The 16889-nt window shown below is 42.8% G+C and overlaps 1 protein-coding gene across 4 annotated transcripts in view; it reads left to right on the forward strand.

Moving 5' to 3' along the window:
• Nucleotides 1-11750, forward strand: part of FKBP15 (FKBP prolyl isomerase family member 15) — a 118807-nt gene extending 107057 nt beyond the window's left edge. For all 4 annotated transcript variants that reach the window (XM_077475119.1, XM_077475137.1, XM_077475127.1 and 1 more), the window contains 3 exons: nt 3825-4522; nt 6867-6954; nt 10989-11750. In XM_077475119.1, the coding sequence (XP_077331245.1) occupies nt 3825-4522; nt 6867-6954; nt 10989-11069 (867 nt within the window). In that variant the 3' untranslated portion in view covers nt 11070-11750. The remainder of the gene's footprint in view (nt 1-3824; nt 4523-6866; nt 6955-10988) is intronic.
• The last annotated feature ends 5139 nt before the right edge of the window (nt 11751-16889 follow it).

The following is a 16889-nucleotide window of genomic DNA, read 5'->3' on the forward strand; positions in this document are numbered from 1 at the left end:
GGAAAACTCAGTCCGCCGTTTGTTTGGGCCGAAGCAGCAGATTTCTGCCAATGTGGGGTTGTTTGCTGTGCCAAATAAATTTGAAGAAAACTGAACACACAGAATGAAAGAGAGCCTGAGGTATCTTGACTGGTAAAGCCTGCAGGAAGTACAATAACCTTGGCATAGCATTAATTATCAATGTGTTGCAGTGGCCAAACCAGGATAAGGCAAGGGAATCCCATTTTACTGCTTTTAAAAAAATAAAATGATATGCGATTTTATGAATAAGCTTCCCTAATGTGTTGCATGTTATTGCATATGAAAATCCAAAGCAGTGAACACACATGTGGCAGTGTGTTGTTACAGCACATCACCGTGCATTTAAAAAAATTTTTTTAACCTTTTAAATTTACATTAATTGAAGGCTATGAGCAGCAGCACCCTGCAGCTCATTGCTGCATACAAAATGTGTTGTGTTCCCTTGCAGCATTAAAAACGTTTAATAATTGTGGTAATAGTGATTAGTATTGTTTATAAGTTTCCATGGGGAGACCATCCTCCCATGGAGCCTTACAATTGGGGAATGCTGCCACTGCTATCTGCAGTTCCTCCAGCTTTAGCGAGCATCAAGATCCCTCCGTTGTGCATCGGTTAAGCGTGGAGACATAATTGTAGACAGATACCCCTCTAATTCCTCTGGAGCATATAGTGAGGTAGGAAGGTACAACTCCTCATAAAAACTCGGCAGCACCTGTAATATTTGATCTGAGGAATGCACAAGATGGCCCATGCTATTTTTTATCGAGTGTTGTTGCAAATAGGCAATTTTTGCCAAAAGTCGGCCTGTGCTTTCCCCTTCCTCTAAAAATGCCAGCTTGGAAAAGAACCTTTTTTTTCTCTGCCGAAGAGGACAGCAGAGACGCTCATAAGCAGATTGAGCCGACTGCCAAACCTCACAAGCGGAGTCAGTAGGATCTTGCATATACTGCCTCTGCAGGGATTGTACCCGGGAGCTCCACCCGTAGCCCCTCTGAGTGCCTTTTAATCTTGGTAAGCTCTGCTGTAAGAAGCCCCCTTAAATATACCTTGAATGCCTACCATTGAAAAAGAATGGACGCTGTACCCTGTTGGTCAGTAAAGAATGCTCGGATGCATTCCAATTCCTTGTGAAAGGTAAAAAAGTTCAGCCATTGAAAAGGCATTGAATTTCCAGGGTGACCTGGGCACTTTGGAAAATGGGGCCACAAGAAGGCATACCACCACATGTGAGTGGTCAAACACATCTGGGCCTATACGAAACCTTTGGGATAGAGGGGAGCACAACCAAGTTGCCTACCATCAAATCTATCATGGATATAGTACCGTTGGTTTTGGAAAAGCAGGCGAAACGCTTATCTAAAGAATTAAAATGGCCAGGGGTTTCCCTCTGGGGAGCGAGACGACTGGGGGATGGGTGTTTGTCCAGACAAGGATTCAACCAGCAGTTAAAATCCCCCACTATCAACAACGGTACCTCAAGGCATGCCAGGAGAAGCCGGAGCACTCGCACAAGATACTTGCCAAAATCCAGTCAATGTTAACCTCCTACTCCTGATAATGTAAGGAACCATGCACCTTTACACACACACCCCAAGAAAATGAGGTATGAGTGAAATAGTGCATCCAGCCCACCCAGGGATATCTTAAGCAGCTCTTTGGGGCCACAGACAAGTGAGTTTCCTGAAAGCACAAAATGGCAGGGTGAAACTTTTTAAGGTAAGTATGAATCATCGTTCGTTTCAGAGTGGTGCTCAGGCCTCTGATATTCCATGAAATCGCAAGGATCTCAGTCATGGTGGGTGTGCAGTCAGTAATAAAGGCAGGCACATAACTCTCAAAATAGTATAGTAGGCATTATAACCGTACAGAGCAGTGTGGTTGCAACCTGAGCAAATAACATTCTGGTTTAGTAAATTTGTAGAAGCCCTCCATATGTTGCTCAGCCACGGACAGTGGGCCATAAACTAGATTAACAACCAGTGCGGCACAACTGTGCCAACTCTTGTATCCAGGCCTGTAATGACGCTCAAATAATCTATGCAAGTATCAAAAGAGGAGAAAAAAAAGAGCAAAGTTCCCATCTGCTAACAGCAAAGATTGGAAGGCATTGAAGCGACAGAAAATTAAGCAGTTGATCTGCTGTCTCATCGTAAAGTCGCATTGGATTTCCTAGCTCTTGTGGAAATATTGTGTCCCTCAGCAAAATAGAAAAGTATTTTGAGAGTGAGCAAATAGACTAGGAAAATGCTCCAGATGACTGTATACCAGCTAAGCATAGCACCAAGGGATTTCATACAGTTCACTTGCCAGTGTCACCGGCTTGGCAGTAACACAGAGCTTGCTCATTGTGATCCAATTGTGCAGAGGCCTCCCTGGCCAATTCGAAAAAGTGTGCCTGCTCGCTGGCTGTTACACACAGTTTTGCAGGCTATAATATAGCATAAGTAAGTTGAAAATTACGCAGGCATTTCTTTACCTACACAAACTTCTTTACCTGCAAAACCGCAGAGAAATCATGATAGAAAGACACTCTGGTGCCATTATATTGCATGGTAGCACGTTCCCTTGCACACCTCAAAATCGCCACTCGGTCACGATAGTGGAGAAGTCGAGACAATATTGGTTTGGGGGGGGGGGTGCCCCAGAGGAAGTGGTTGGCCTGGAATGTGATGAGCTCTTTCAACAGTAAAAAAAAAAGGTGAGAGAGCCTCCATCCCTAACACTTCTATAAGCCAGCCCTCTACAAAGGTTTTTTCCGCAGGCCCCACAATGCGGACATTTATTCTTTTGCAGACGGTTCTCCATGTCTTCCACCCTGTTATTAGTGTCTTGTACCAGTTGAGTTACCCGGGCCTCCCTAGCCATAGGTGGCAGCTTGTCTTCAGTATCACTGACTCTATTCTCCACCTCAGTTGTCCTCCCCTGGATCTTTTGGCAGTCCTGGCGCAGCAGCGACACCACCCGCAGACCCCCAAATTGATCTTTTAATGTGTTGACCGATGCTGTGCTGATATGCACTGCACGCAGTATTTCTGCCAGAGTAAGCTGTTCCAGTTCATCCTGTACAGTGTCAGCAAGCAGTGGAATAGGAGAGGCTGTATCATCAGTATCACCAGGCCTGCTAACCAGATTTGCAGGCCCAGCCTTCTTCTTCATATCCTCCCCACTATCTGCCTCAGCCTTCCCTGTCAGTTTTTGTGTGTAATACAGCATATTTATCTGGTCCTTACCCTGGTTTTTCTGTGTCTTCTGGTACTGTTATCGTTGAGCTTCTCTGCAGCTTGTGTAATATGCTGGGCCAAGGCCGCAGGGGCGGAGCCATCTTGGGAGTCCAGGCCCGCTGACTCTTCCTGGCCTTTGAGTCATGCCCCTCGTGCAGAGGGCTGGCGGTGGGTCCGGGTGAGACAGTGGAGCGGTCACCAGCTGTGGAGCTGAAAACAGTGGAGGTATTGATGCCAGGGGATGATCACAGAGCAGAATCAAGCACAGTGCTGTGAGAGACACGACCTCTCACATGCCGATATTGGCACAATATGTGTTGTGTTGAAATGTATTCCTGGGTCATTTTATCACAGTGCCAGTTATACCAAGTGCTGGCCCTGGTGGCGCAAGGCTTAAAGAAACAGGATGAAACAATCCATACATGACATTTAAAGCATATGTGTAATTTTTTATTTTTTAACATTAGGCTTTAATAATAAATTGTAACTGTTTTTTATGACCATTTTTAAACACACAAGCGTAACAAAACGTTAGGTGTGGGTGTTTATTTGTACTAATGTAGTAATTTCATTTTCTGCCAGGTAACAACACTACAACTATTAAGTAAGCCACAGAATGAGGAGACAGTAGCAGCAAGCAGCAGTGGTGAAGAAGAGGAGGAGGAAGATGAAAGTGTAGAAACTGAAGTTGTGGTTCAGCCTGCACTACAGAGAGAACAAATATTAAATCAAGGTGAGGTGCATGCAGATGTCAAGGAAAACCAAACTTCCACTTCGGAGCAAGTCCCTGGTGTTATAGAGGAGAATCACGAGGAGGTCAAAGAGCCTACAAAAACCGTAGGCAATCAGGAAATGGTTTCTGCGTCCACAGAGCTACAGGAAGCAGGTGAAACCGTATCTGTCAAGGTCATCCAGGAAGATCTGGATGCTCCATCAGCTCTTGTTCACATGATTTCCAGTGATATGCCTGAATCGAGCATGGCAGAGGACCAAGTAATGTCGGGTAAAAAAGATGTTCTTCAAGGGCAACCTCCCCCAAGCTCCAGTGCTCAATCATGCACATTTTCCAATAAGAATATTATTGAGAATGAGGTGTCGCAGCAATCAAATGACTTCACAGCTACAGAGGAGAAGCAAGAGGTTCCGCCACCTTTAAGAAATGATGATGATGATGATAGTAGCAGCCCAGTTCCACCTAAAGAGGAGACCTCTGCTCTTGGATCAATTGGAATACATGTAACGCATAGTCCTGCTAAGCCAGAGGGGAGGACAGACCCCAGGTTAGATTACTATACTGCAAATACAACATTTTAAACCAAAGATTTGGGAAACACTTCATGTATGCCCACTATTAACACTGTTAGGAGCCATGGGAAAAAGGTTCATGGAAACCAGAAAGAGTAAATACTCAGCTTGGAAAGCAAAGGAGAAAAAGCAAATCTCTAACCTTTTAGGGACTGAGCTAAAACTCAGACCTCACTTCCTATATGGAGTAGCATACCCATTTGCTTTTGTTCAGTGTCCCTCCTCCTAAGGGCAGGGTTTATACCGCATATGTCTGCACTGTCACCCAAAGAATGCTTCAAGAAGAAGTAAAATTGTGTTTTCTTCACTTGGCTGTTTAAGTAGATGCTCTTCACAGGTTACCAGTTTAGAGTTACACAGGAGCTCTGGTGCTAGAATTTTTGACAGGTGACAGGAGAGATCTGAGGCCTTTTAGACCCTAGATCTCTCCTCTGGCCTCCAAAAATCTGATCAAACTGAGATCGGTTTGATCAAATGCTGTACAAGGTCATAACGGTCATGCTTTCCCGTTCCTGATATCACAGAAGAGGGGCGGGAACTTCTGTTCCTTCCACTTTCCTAGGGAATACGTTTGAAGCAGTTAAATCCTTACTGGGCTCCACGATCGGAAAGAAGAGCCCGGTAAAGGCAGGGGAGCAGGAGGAGAACACTTTCTGCCGCGGGTAGAAGTGTTCAAGTGACTGTATAGCCATTCAAATCCCTTATTGAAAATTGTCAGTTGAAAATTATTTTAATACTGGGATGATTCCCGTAGCTGCAGGCATCATCCCATTATAACCATTTCAACTCAAGGATATCATATGACATCCTACTGATGGGAAGTGGTTAACAAGTAAAAATCCTGATGGGCTTGCTTTAGTCTATTCAGATTTTTTTGGCAACCGATGGGCAGTTTATTAATCTTAAGGGCTTTCAGTAGTCTGTTTTTGTTTCTACAAATCTAGTAGCTTTTTTTTAACCAGTTGCCTACCAAACACTTTCACCCCTTTCTGCCCAGGCCAATTTTTAGCTTTCACTGCTTTTGTACTTTGACAATTGCGTAGTCATGCAACACTATTACCAATATGACATTTTCATCATTCTTTTGAGACAGAACTTTCTATTGGTTGTATTTAATCGCCACTGGGTTTTAAATTTTTTGCTTAACCACTTTCAGACCGGACCATTTTGCAGGCTTAAGACCAGACCACTTTTTGCGATTCGGCACTGCGTCGCTTTAACTGACAATTGCGCGGTCGTGTGACGTGGCTCCCAAACAAAATTGACATCCTTTTTTTTCCCACAAATAGAGCTTTCATTTGGTGGTATTTGATTACCCCTGCGGTTTTTATTTTCTGTGCTATAAACAAAAATAGAGTGACAATTTTGAAAAAAACACATTATTTTTTACTTTTTGTTATAATAAATATCCCCCAAAAATATATAACAAAACATTGTTTTTCCCTCAGTTTAGGCCAATATGTATTCTACATATTTTTGGTAAAAAAAAAATTGCAATAAGTGATTATTGATTGGTTTGCGCAAAAGTTATAACGTTTACAAAATAGGGGATAGTTTTATGACATTTTTTATTAATAATTTTTTTTTTTTTTTTACTAGTAATGGCGACGCTCAGCCATTTTTATTGTGACTGCGACATTATGGCGGACACATCAAAATTTTTGACACATTTTTGGGACCATTGTCATTTATACAGCAATCAGTGCTATACAAATGCACTGATTCCTGTGTAAATGACACTGGCAGTGATGGGGTTAACCAGGGGGTGGCAGTGTAGGGGTTAAGTGTTACTAACGGCGTGTTACTAGCGGTGGGGGGGCTGGGCTTTGTGTTAGTGAACACTGATCTCTGCTCCAATAACATGGAGTGGAGATCAGCGTCACTTGTTGCTAGGCAGAACGGGGAGATACTGTTTACAACGGCATCTTCCCGTGAGACGATCGCGGGTATCCCCGCGGCGATTGAGTCCACGGGACCTGCGACCGGACTCACGGGGGTGCCGACCCGGAAGCGAGCGTGCCGCTGGCCAACCTGTACGCCAATATGCCTGCCCGTGCCATTCTGCCGACGTACATCGTAGTGCACTGGTCGGGAACTGGTTAATAAAATAAAGACTGAAAATTAAATTATAAAAAACCTTTTCTTCGTTTTGTTATATTTTGCAACTAAGTCATTTTTCCTCTTCACTGATGTGCGCTGATGAGGCGATGCACTGATGGGGCTGCACTCATAATCAGGGCATTGATATTCGTAAAAGCCAATATGGAAGTTTTTTTTTTTTTTAGTAAATTAGTCACCAAATTTCCTGTTTCTTTTCAGTCTAGAAGAGTCTGATGATGAAGATTTATTTAAAGAGTCCTCTCCAAAACAGAAGACAAAGCAAGAAGAGGAAGAGGAGGAGGAAGTGGTAAGCTTCAAATCCCTTTGCACTACCTATCTTATCCTGTGGGGGAAATAATGTAACTATCTTTGTAATTGGCTTCCTTGAGGCCAGAATTTACATTCACAATCGTTTTTAACATTTATTAGGAACACAGCTGGGGCCTGAGTCCTCATATTGTCATAGTGGGGAGAGGGGGTTCCGTCATACCACAGCCTGCTTTTCTGTACCCATTCATAAAATGCAGGGTGCAGCATGAACACTGCAGTCTCTTGGAGAGTTCAAGCGGTGAAAGCTCGGTGATTGGAAGAGACCTGGTCACATGACTTGGAAGTAAAAAGGCATCCGAGAGGCCCTGGGACTTTGATGTGAGTTTGTACAAAGTAATGTGAGGACAAATACATTTGGAGAGCTCACTGGCTCAGGTCCGGCTGCTCACAACAGACAAGGCTACCTTCCAGTAGCTACCCCTAGCAGGTTATTGTTCTTAATATTATTATTATAATAAAGGATTTATGTTGTAGTACCAACAGTTTGCACAATATAAAGGGAGACTGTACAGTTACAATACAAGTGGGTTAAGAGGGCCTTGCTCATAAAACATTACAATCTAATAGGGTGGGGCAAGTGGTACAAAAGGTAATAAACATGGTTACAAGAAAACATGCCCTAAAGAATGAGTCTGAATTAATTTATTAGTTTATACTAAAAAAAAGCCAACATGTTTCAGGGGTCAAAAAAAAACAAAAAACCTTTATTAGTGCTTCAGTTAAAGTGGTTGTAAACCTCAGACATGAAACTTGAACAAAGCCTATCCCTCTATAGCAGAGATGTCCACCCTTTTGACCTTCCTGGGCCACATTGGAAGAAGAGGAATTGTCTTGGGCCAAACATAAAATATACCAACAATAAGGATAGTTAATGAGCAAAAGAAGTCGGGGCGAGATCACAAGTTAATGATCATCTATACATATAATCTGTCTATCTGAGTAATAAAACTTTATTTATAAAAGTAAAAGAGGGCATTATAAAACTAGTGGGATATTTCACATGTTATTTGATAAATTAACGCATCAATATCTGGTTGGATGGATGGAGTAGCAGTCCTCAATGAATTCCCAAGGTGCTCATCAGATATTTTGGTTCTAGTTTTGCCCTTCGTGTGATTTCATCCTAGAAAATAGTTGGTGCTGCCAAAAACTGATGACATGAATAAGGCATGATTGTGAAAGAGTGGGAGCGTTTCCTTTGGGAAGATTAAACTTATAAAAGTCCAGTAAAGAGACACTCAATTTTTTCTTTGGCTGCATGTGTTCTCTATGTGTAAACTCATTTTTACAGAAAATTATCCCCCCTAAAAAAAACAAAAAACTAAATTTTTAAGCAAGTGTACACATTTGTGGTGTTCTGGATATATAGCCATCTTGGACCACAGGTTGGACACCCCTGCTCTATAGTGTGTACTAATCTCAATCCAGAACACTAAGTGTCATTTCTGTCTACTGCCTTGTTACTTTTGCTATCTGCATGAGTCACTGCTGACAAGTTTTTCCTGACACCAAGAGAAAAATGGTGACAGGGAAGGGATATCCAGCTGATTGACAGCCTCAGCTCTGTTCCTGTGTGCTGCGTGGAGGTGTGTCCCTTCCCTCCAATCAGCTCTTGTCTCCTCCCCGCCCCCATGCTTTCTGAAAGTTTTTACACAAGCTGTATAAATTCTGGACTTTGAAAAGTTGAAGAGAAGACTGTAGATAAACAGATGCAACATATGTAAGATGATTTGTATCACCTGAGGCCAGCCACTTCATTGGGGGTATCTAAAGCCTGGTACACACTATTAGTTTGTTTTTTTCAACCCAGCAGAGGAGCTTGTTGTACTAACTATACGAAGTTAGTACAGTGATTTCCACGCTGAGCTATTGTGTTCTGGGAGGGCCCAGCTCCCCCTTCAGAACACACCATCAGCGCTTGCAGCCATTGGCTGTCAATGCTGATCAGATGCCGATTGGATGCAGTTTTTCTAGCATGCCCATTTGACAGAAGACAGCTTCTGTTAGACAGGCTGATGTACATCCTAGCCAAATGTCGGCTGGTTTCTGTTGAACCAGCCTATATTCAGCTAGTATGTACCAGGCTTTAGGGTTTACAACCACTTTAAGATGAGAACCTTGGTTGAACTCCATATAGAGATTTCCTGTTGGAATCTGTGTAAGAAAGCTTATTTCTAGATCAGGAGAATTACTGGCCACTAGAATCCACTTGTGCAAGCAGGATAATCAAGATCTTGGCCACATACTGCCCACCAGTAGCTCTCCTGACCCAGAGATTCGCTTCCCTACACAGATTCACAGAGGAAACGTTTTTTTTTAAATCTCAGCCCTGGTTCACACTTGTACGATGCAGGACATCGCATGTGCTTTGAACAGGAATCGCACCGCATTCCTGTGCACTTCACATGCGATGTCTGTGTGGTGCGATTTGAGCCATACATTTTGCACCCGCATTTTTTTGCTGCACCTAAATGTGAACACCCATACAACCCAATTCTGGCGGTCGCTGCATTTTGCAAGCTGTTCCAGGGTGTCATTAATTTTAACAGTGACACCAGCGGCAGATTGGATGGACAATTTCAGTGCGGTGCGGTAAACGCACAGGATTCTCTGCGTTTCCCACATCACTTGACTTGTTAACCTAGGCTTAAAGTAGACAGCTGGACAAAGCAGATGACCATATTTTATGGCCTAAACTGGAGAGGAAGAGTCAACTGAAGGAGTGAGTTACACATGGGCCGGATATCAGGCAGCATTAGCCAGTTCAGTAGAAACCAGCAAACATTTGGCCTGTATGTACAGCAGCCAATCCGAAGGGACATGACCAAAAAAGGTCTGCCGGACGGCATCCGATCAGCACTCTCAGGCAATGGCTGAGAGCGCTGACAGGTGTGTCCTGGCGGGGGGGGGGGGGGCAGCTCCACTATCAAAACACAATAACTCAGCGGGGGAGATCACTATACCAACATCGCATAGTTAGTACAGCGGCTCCTCCTAAATTGTCAGTTTTTTTTGCTTTGTTTTTTTCCATTCAACTTGCTGGGTTGAACAAAACTAGTAGTGTGTACCAGGCTTTAGTCTGCCCAAGCAAACTTGAATGCAGGTTTTGTACACCTATGCACTTTATAGAAACAAGATTTTAAATAATAATTGCATTCACTGATCACATTTCCATATGTACTGCAGTAACTTTTATACTATTCTTACAGTTCATCCAGCTTCAAAATATGAGCAGAGAGTCAAACACAACTTTACAGCCAGCTTTTGAAAGGCTATCCCCCCCCCCCCCCAAATCAAACTATATAGTATACACAAATCAAAATAGGGAGATATATACTGGGGTTGATTTACTAAAGCTGGAGAGTGCAAAATCTGGTGCACCTCTGCACAGAAACCAATCAGATTACAGGTTTTATTAATCAAAGCGTAATTGAACAAGCTGAAGTTGGAAGCTGGCTAACATGCACAGCTGAACCAGATTTTGCATTCTCTAGTTTTAGTCCATCAACCCCAATGTGTCCGTCTGCTGTTTCTTGCTAAGCTGTAGGTCTTAAAGCAGAAGTATGGCCAAAGATATATTTTGGCTGTACTTCTATGGATCAAAGGAGTAAAGTTCGTTCTACACTCCAATGACCCCCTTTCAGTCGACGGCAGGGTAAAGTACACTGTTGGCGGATGTCAGGCACTCGATCGATCATGACTTTACAGTCGGCATCCACCCACATGCCTGGACTGGCAGCTGGCTCAGCTTCTCAGTGATCTGCTAGTAGACTGAGTCAGCCCCTCCTGCCCCCTCCACAGCCTAGCGCTGAAGGGGCAGATCAGAGAGCTCTCTGCTGAGGGCAGAGGGTGGAGAACTGAGTAATCAGCAGTCTTTAATCTCTGTGTAGAGCCAGCGGTTGCAGCGTTTGATCAATACTGCGTCTACCTAGATGAGCATAAAAGTTTGTGTTTTTTTTTTTTTTTTTTTTAGATTCTTATAATTTTGCATGCGGTTTGTTGTTTTTACAGAGTATGAAGGGTTGTCCGCCTCCAGCTCCTCTCTTTGGCGACGATGATGATGAAGATGATGACTTGGATTGGTTAGGATAAGAATGACATTGGTGTCCATCTTGGAGACGACACTTCTAGACTGATGAGCCTCAATACCTAAGCACAGACGTTTGTGGCAAACAGTATTATGGACAGAGTGGGTCCTAATGCGACCTCTGCACTTTGGAACCTGCAAAGCCATCTCTGTGTTGCCTGACTGTGCTAGAGCCAAGAATGCAAAAGCCTATTTCTGTCTTATGTACTCATTGCAGTGGCCATCTTGGAAACTGGATTGAACTACTGGATATTTGCAAAGGCCAATGTGAAGACCCACAATGCTTTGCAGGAATAACAGCCAGAGTGGTATTGCAGTGCCAAACTACAAGAACCCTCACACTTCTTGCAAGAAGGACAATGTGGCTCATAATGTACTGCTAAAATTCTTTAAAGGTGTCCAGAAGCAGATGGAACCAAAAATGCACGGCTGTAGTTAGGTGGGGACACTTAATGCTATTCAGAAGGTTCTTTTAAAGTGCAACATGTGGTTGAAAGCAGGCCTTGACAGCAATGCAGTAGAGAAAAATGGTTCCTCTTTGTGTGTCCTGTTTGGTGCCACCCAATCACAGCATCAATCAATATTGGCAATTACTGTTTCTGATCATATCTGTATTACTATTATTTACTAATTCCTCTTTTTAATAGCCAGAAGCACATTATGCTGAAATAAAAAAAATAACGATACTGTGTTATTTCCATCCTCGATAATTGTCACTAGACTGTGTGTGTAATCTCTGGTATTGTATAGGTTTTTTTATTTTATTTTTTTTGCAAGTGGTTTCAATGTCTGCACCCCAAAGCCTAAAGTATACCTAAAGGGAAAACCCTTTTTTTTTGATAGAGTGGAGAGGGATTAGAACACCTGTCAGGTTTTTATTGCTGTGTTCCCCTTAGGGCACATATGTCAAATAGCAAGGCCCACCCTCACAGCCAGGGTTGTGTTTTTTGGGGGGGGGGGTTTCCAAGTCGTTTTGCCACCACCGACTCTTGCCCTCTGCTCACTACTGTCACTTGTAAACACAGAAGCCTTTCCTTGCAGTAAGTCTCACAGATACCTGCCTGCCCTTCACTCATGGCATGGACAAGGGAGATGCAAGTTTAGTGTGAATGGGGGGCATCAATTGGTAACCTGCACTGTGATATCCATCTGTGCCTGGGTGTACAGATGCAGAACAATGATATCCCTGCAATTGAAAGAGAGAGAGTAAGTGAGAGAGAGGCAGAGCCGCCTACACTTCCTGGAGATACTAGAGCTCAGCCAGGCTAGGTAGATGGGGGAGTGTACTGAGCTCATAGCTGAGGAAGGGTGGAAGTGAAATGTGGGCAGCCTGTAAAAGACCGCTGAACCTGCAACCCTGCACTCTATATGTAGCGCACTCCTTGACTCTGTACACAGTGGCCCCCTGAACTCTGTACATAGCACACCCCTGAACTCTGCACTACAAACACAGTGCAGAGTTCAGGGGTGTGTTTCGTACATAATGCAGAGTTTAGGAGTGCATTTTGTACGAAACACTCCTGAGCGGTGCACTATGTACAAAGTGCACTCCTGAACTCTTTACATAGCACACCCCTGAAACCACACTTTGTACATAGCGCACGCCTGAACTCTGCACAAAGTGCATCCCTTACCTCCGTACTTAATGCACTCCTGGTATTTATTGCCACTTTAATATCCTCCCACTGTTGCAATTTGGTCACACCCACCATCTGATGTGGTTCACACCGGGGGGGGGGGGGGTTGTTAGAGTTCCTTTGCATATAGTCTGAGGTAAAAACAAAACCCTGGATAACTTTTTATATAGTCTTACATATACAACTGGCCTTTTGAGGACAACCATAATGCTGATGCGGCCTGCAACAAAATTGAGTTTGACACCTCTCCCTTAGGGAGACTCACCTTATTTGTCCTGCCTAATGTTATCCTTGAAAGTAAAAGACTAATCTGAAGTTTTGGGTTGTCCCCACAGCACCAATAGAGGAAATCTTCAAATGGGGTCACTAGTTTTTGTCACCCTAGTGAGAAGGGATTTCCTCACTTTGGAGAGATTTCCTCTCCTGGTTTGCATGTGAAACAGGAAGTGAAGGGAAATTTCCCAAATGGGACCCAGCAAAAATAAATATAGTTATAACCCTCTTTTACTCTATCCAAAATAAAAGGTAAAGTTTTACCCTAAAGTGATTATAAACCCTTGTTATTTTAGTTAAAACAAAAAACAAACATGTCATACTTACCTGCTCTGTGCACAGTGCAGCCCTGATCCTCCTTTTCTAGAATCCCCCATAGGCGATCCAGGCCCCTACTCTTCTGCGATTGCTCCCAGGGAAAGCCACTTTCTCTGGGGTCACCCGTGCATGGTCGCTCCCAAGCCACCCAGTCTGCGTCTGTTAAGACAGACAGGGTAACTCGGCCCCGCTCCCTCTTCATGGTTCCCTTCCTACCCACTTTTATGTGTTCTAACCTCTCCTATTAACATTCTCACTATTATAAAAAAAAAATACAAAAAAAAAAAATATCAAAAATGGTGGAATGGTTTTGACTGCTATACTGATTCCCTAAAAGCTTCTTTACTTACAAGTGGTCAATTAAACTCCAGAAAAAAAAAACTTAACTTTTTTCTGATTTTTCACATAAAGAATGACGAAATCTCTGCAAGAGGATAAAATGAGATGATGAAACATTTCTCTGTTCTATTGACGAACCAAATAAATAGCCCTTACATTGCTCACATTTAACAGGGAAGTAGGTCTTTTGTCTCGGGTATTAACATAAAGCAGTAAATGTGACTTACATTCATTGGTGGTAGATTAATGGCTCATTTAAACACATGCACCAGGAAGATTCATTTGTTGTGAATGTCAGATTCTGTTGCTTTATAAAACCTACCTCTAGTGTTTATTCCTAGAACACTGTTTTCCATAATCCTCCTCCAGGACAGAACATGAGAGAGGCTTGGTCTGCCTAAAAAAGGAAACGCATCCTGCAGAATTCATAAGAAGAGCATGGTCATCTAGTCTCCTCAACAATTTCTCTTTCCTCTGTCCTTACTGGAACATCAAAATATATTTATATAATAAATATTATATATAATTAATTTTTTTTCCCTCAGGCCTTCTTGCCTTTTCCAGTGGCTTCCTGGTATATTCTCCACCATGATTTCCAGGACTGTGCACGTGGAGGGGGTTGCATATCTAGGCTTTTTTTTGGTTTGGACTAACATTTTTTTGTTTCCCTATTACCTTCTTATTCAGAGGTTGTCAGACTTTGAGTCCTCTATTGTGTTGCCTCAGGAGGTTTGGGGGGGGATAGTGGGGAGCCCTCTGTGGCCAGTTGAGCCCCTGATGTATACCACTGATTTGGGGGTGGTGCACGGTTAAAGTAGGTCCATGCTCTTCCTCCTTGGGTGTTGGCGACATGGGAGCAGAGGTGTTCAGTAACACATCTGGAGTGTCCTACTCTCCTGTAGGACTAAGCCTTGTGGAACAGATCTTGTATGCAGTAGCCCCCACCCCAAGAGGCTATTTCTTGCTTGTCCTCTCATGTGCTATCCTGGAACATGATTGGGGAGATCAGAGTTAGTCACCTGGTAACACAGTTTCTAGAAATCTTCCAGGACAGCAGGGATTCCCGCCCTTTGTTCTGTGTTGTATTATCATGTTAGCCGTTGTCAGTTCTTGCTTAGGGACTATACGATTTTGATTGCTGATAGATGATGTGTTTCCTGGTTTAGGTAGGTAAAGCTTTTCTCATGTGCTGTCCTGGAAGTTGAGGTACTAATTTTGTAGTCCCAGTGTTTATTTTTTTCCCTAATACACTGCAAAAGAAGTGCTGCTCCGTCAGCCATAAGAGCTAATCACATTATACTTCGAAGAAGAGCAGCCACACCTAGACCGTTGTTCTGTATTATTAAAGAATAAGTCCACCCTAACACTAAAATCACTACATCTACAGACATCCACAATCTAACACTAACCTATCTAGCCCTGTAAAGGAGAAATGAGTATACATACATTTTTTTTTTTATCCAATCCGGTCTCCAGCGGCGGAAGCTCAACAGAGAACACAGCCCACGACTATGAAATGAATGGGGAGCGATGACCCCCATAGACTTAATGTGGGGCTTCCGTTGTGGGATGTCCTCTGCACCCACCTACACAGCAAAGCTGACATCTCTGCGTGGGATCGGCTTCAAAAAGGGGTATGTACACTGATTTCTTCTTTACAATTCTAGATAGGTTAGTGGTAGATTGTGGATGCCTGTAACTGTAGCGATTTTAGTGTTTGGGTGCACCTAGTCTTTAAATAATCCAATATGTTGTGCAGCCAGTCATTTTTCACGTCAGAACCATGAAACATGACTTTTTCTGTTCCTGACTGACTTCTCTGCTTTTTAAATAGGGATAGATCATTTATAAAGCATTATCATAGCAGGGTTTTAGATCTGTGTAATATCACAAAGTATGCAGTGACACAGCAATGCTGGAAATGGTACCTGATTATTTATTCAGCCCAACAGGCTACCATAGTGACATGACAGACCGTGACTAACACTTGGATCTAGAATGTCTGAAAGAAAAGCATGGGGTTTAGTCCACACGCATTTGCAAACTATCCATTAGAATGCAAGTGCCTCCACTATGGGGACACCCATACTTTAGTGTTAGGACCACAGATACAAGGGTGCCTTGACGAGGCTCTGTGGCTTAGGCATGCATTTGCAAATGCGTGCAGACTAAACCCCTGTTTTTAACGTACTGTTAGGTCAATTTGGTTGTCTGCGAGCTGGTGGTAAGTAGGCTCGGATTTTTCCTGGGTATTCCCCAGGCCTTGTTGTTACCTGCTAAAGATTACTGCCACAACTAACCATACATATAGCTCATTTTACAAAGCTAACACACCAGGAAAGTGAGACTTATTTTTAAAATGGCAACAATTATTTTCAGATTAGTCCAGTGAGTTCTATGGCTAAATCTAAGAGCTTTAGCCTTGTGTTTAAAGCTTTGTAAATTGAGCCTACTGTATTATGTCATGCCCCCTTTTTTATTTTTTGATAGATGTGTGTGTGTGTGTATATATATATATAAAAAAATCTATAATCTATCTGTCACAATAAAATACAGTATGAACTAGCATGAAAGTGTGATGTGGGAGAAGACAATGCTTATTGCTAAAAGCTATAACGACCACATGCAATAATCGCAGGTAAAATCCATTAGACTGGTCATGCCCAAGTTGATCAATCATCCTGCCCATACCATAGTTCGAACTGTCTATAGCTGGCAATGCATTATACAATATTCTTAATTAATTTCCTTTAGATTTACCCTCAATTATGTAGTACAAAGACCTGCCTAATTGCATATAATTTGAAAGTGTTTAGGTGTTTATGGTTTTGGTAAATCTAAAGGAAAATTGTATAATTTTCTTGTATAGCTTTCCTTTATATTTACCAAAACCTTATAATATGAGGCCAAACCTAAACACTTTTAATGTGTATGCAATCAGGCAGGCCCTTGCACTACATAGTTGAAGGTAAATGTATTGAAATTGAATAAAAATTGTGTTGTGTGTATCCACTATCCAGCTTAACACTTCATTCACACCTGAGTGTAGCGCAGTGACAGCTGCTGCAGCTTGTGTTTTTTTGTGTTTTATAGTGGAGCATTATCATTCATTTGAAAAAACCTCCCTCTGCTCCAAAGAAGCTGGCATAAGAACTAATGACACTGCAAACGCACCCTGCCACGATTCTAGAATAACAAGAAGAATTGTGGCAAATCCTTGGCCCCAATTCAAATCGCCTATGTGTGAACGGAGCCCGA

Source organism: Lithobates pipiens, unplaced genomic scaffold (assembly GCF_037356315.1).
Source record: "Lithobates pipiens isolate NorthernLeopardFrog02 unplaced genomic scaffold, aLitPip1_a1.2 Scaffold_1, whole genome shotgun sequence".
Lineage (NCBI taxonomy): Eukaryota > Metazoa > Chordata > Amphibia > Anura > Ranidae > Lithobates > Lithobates pipiens.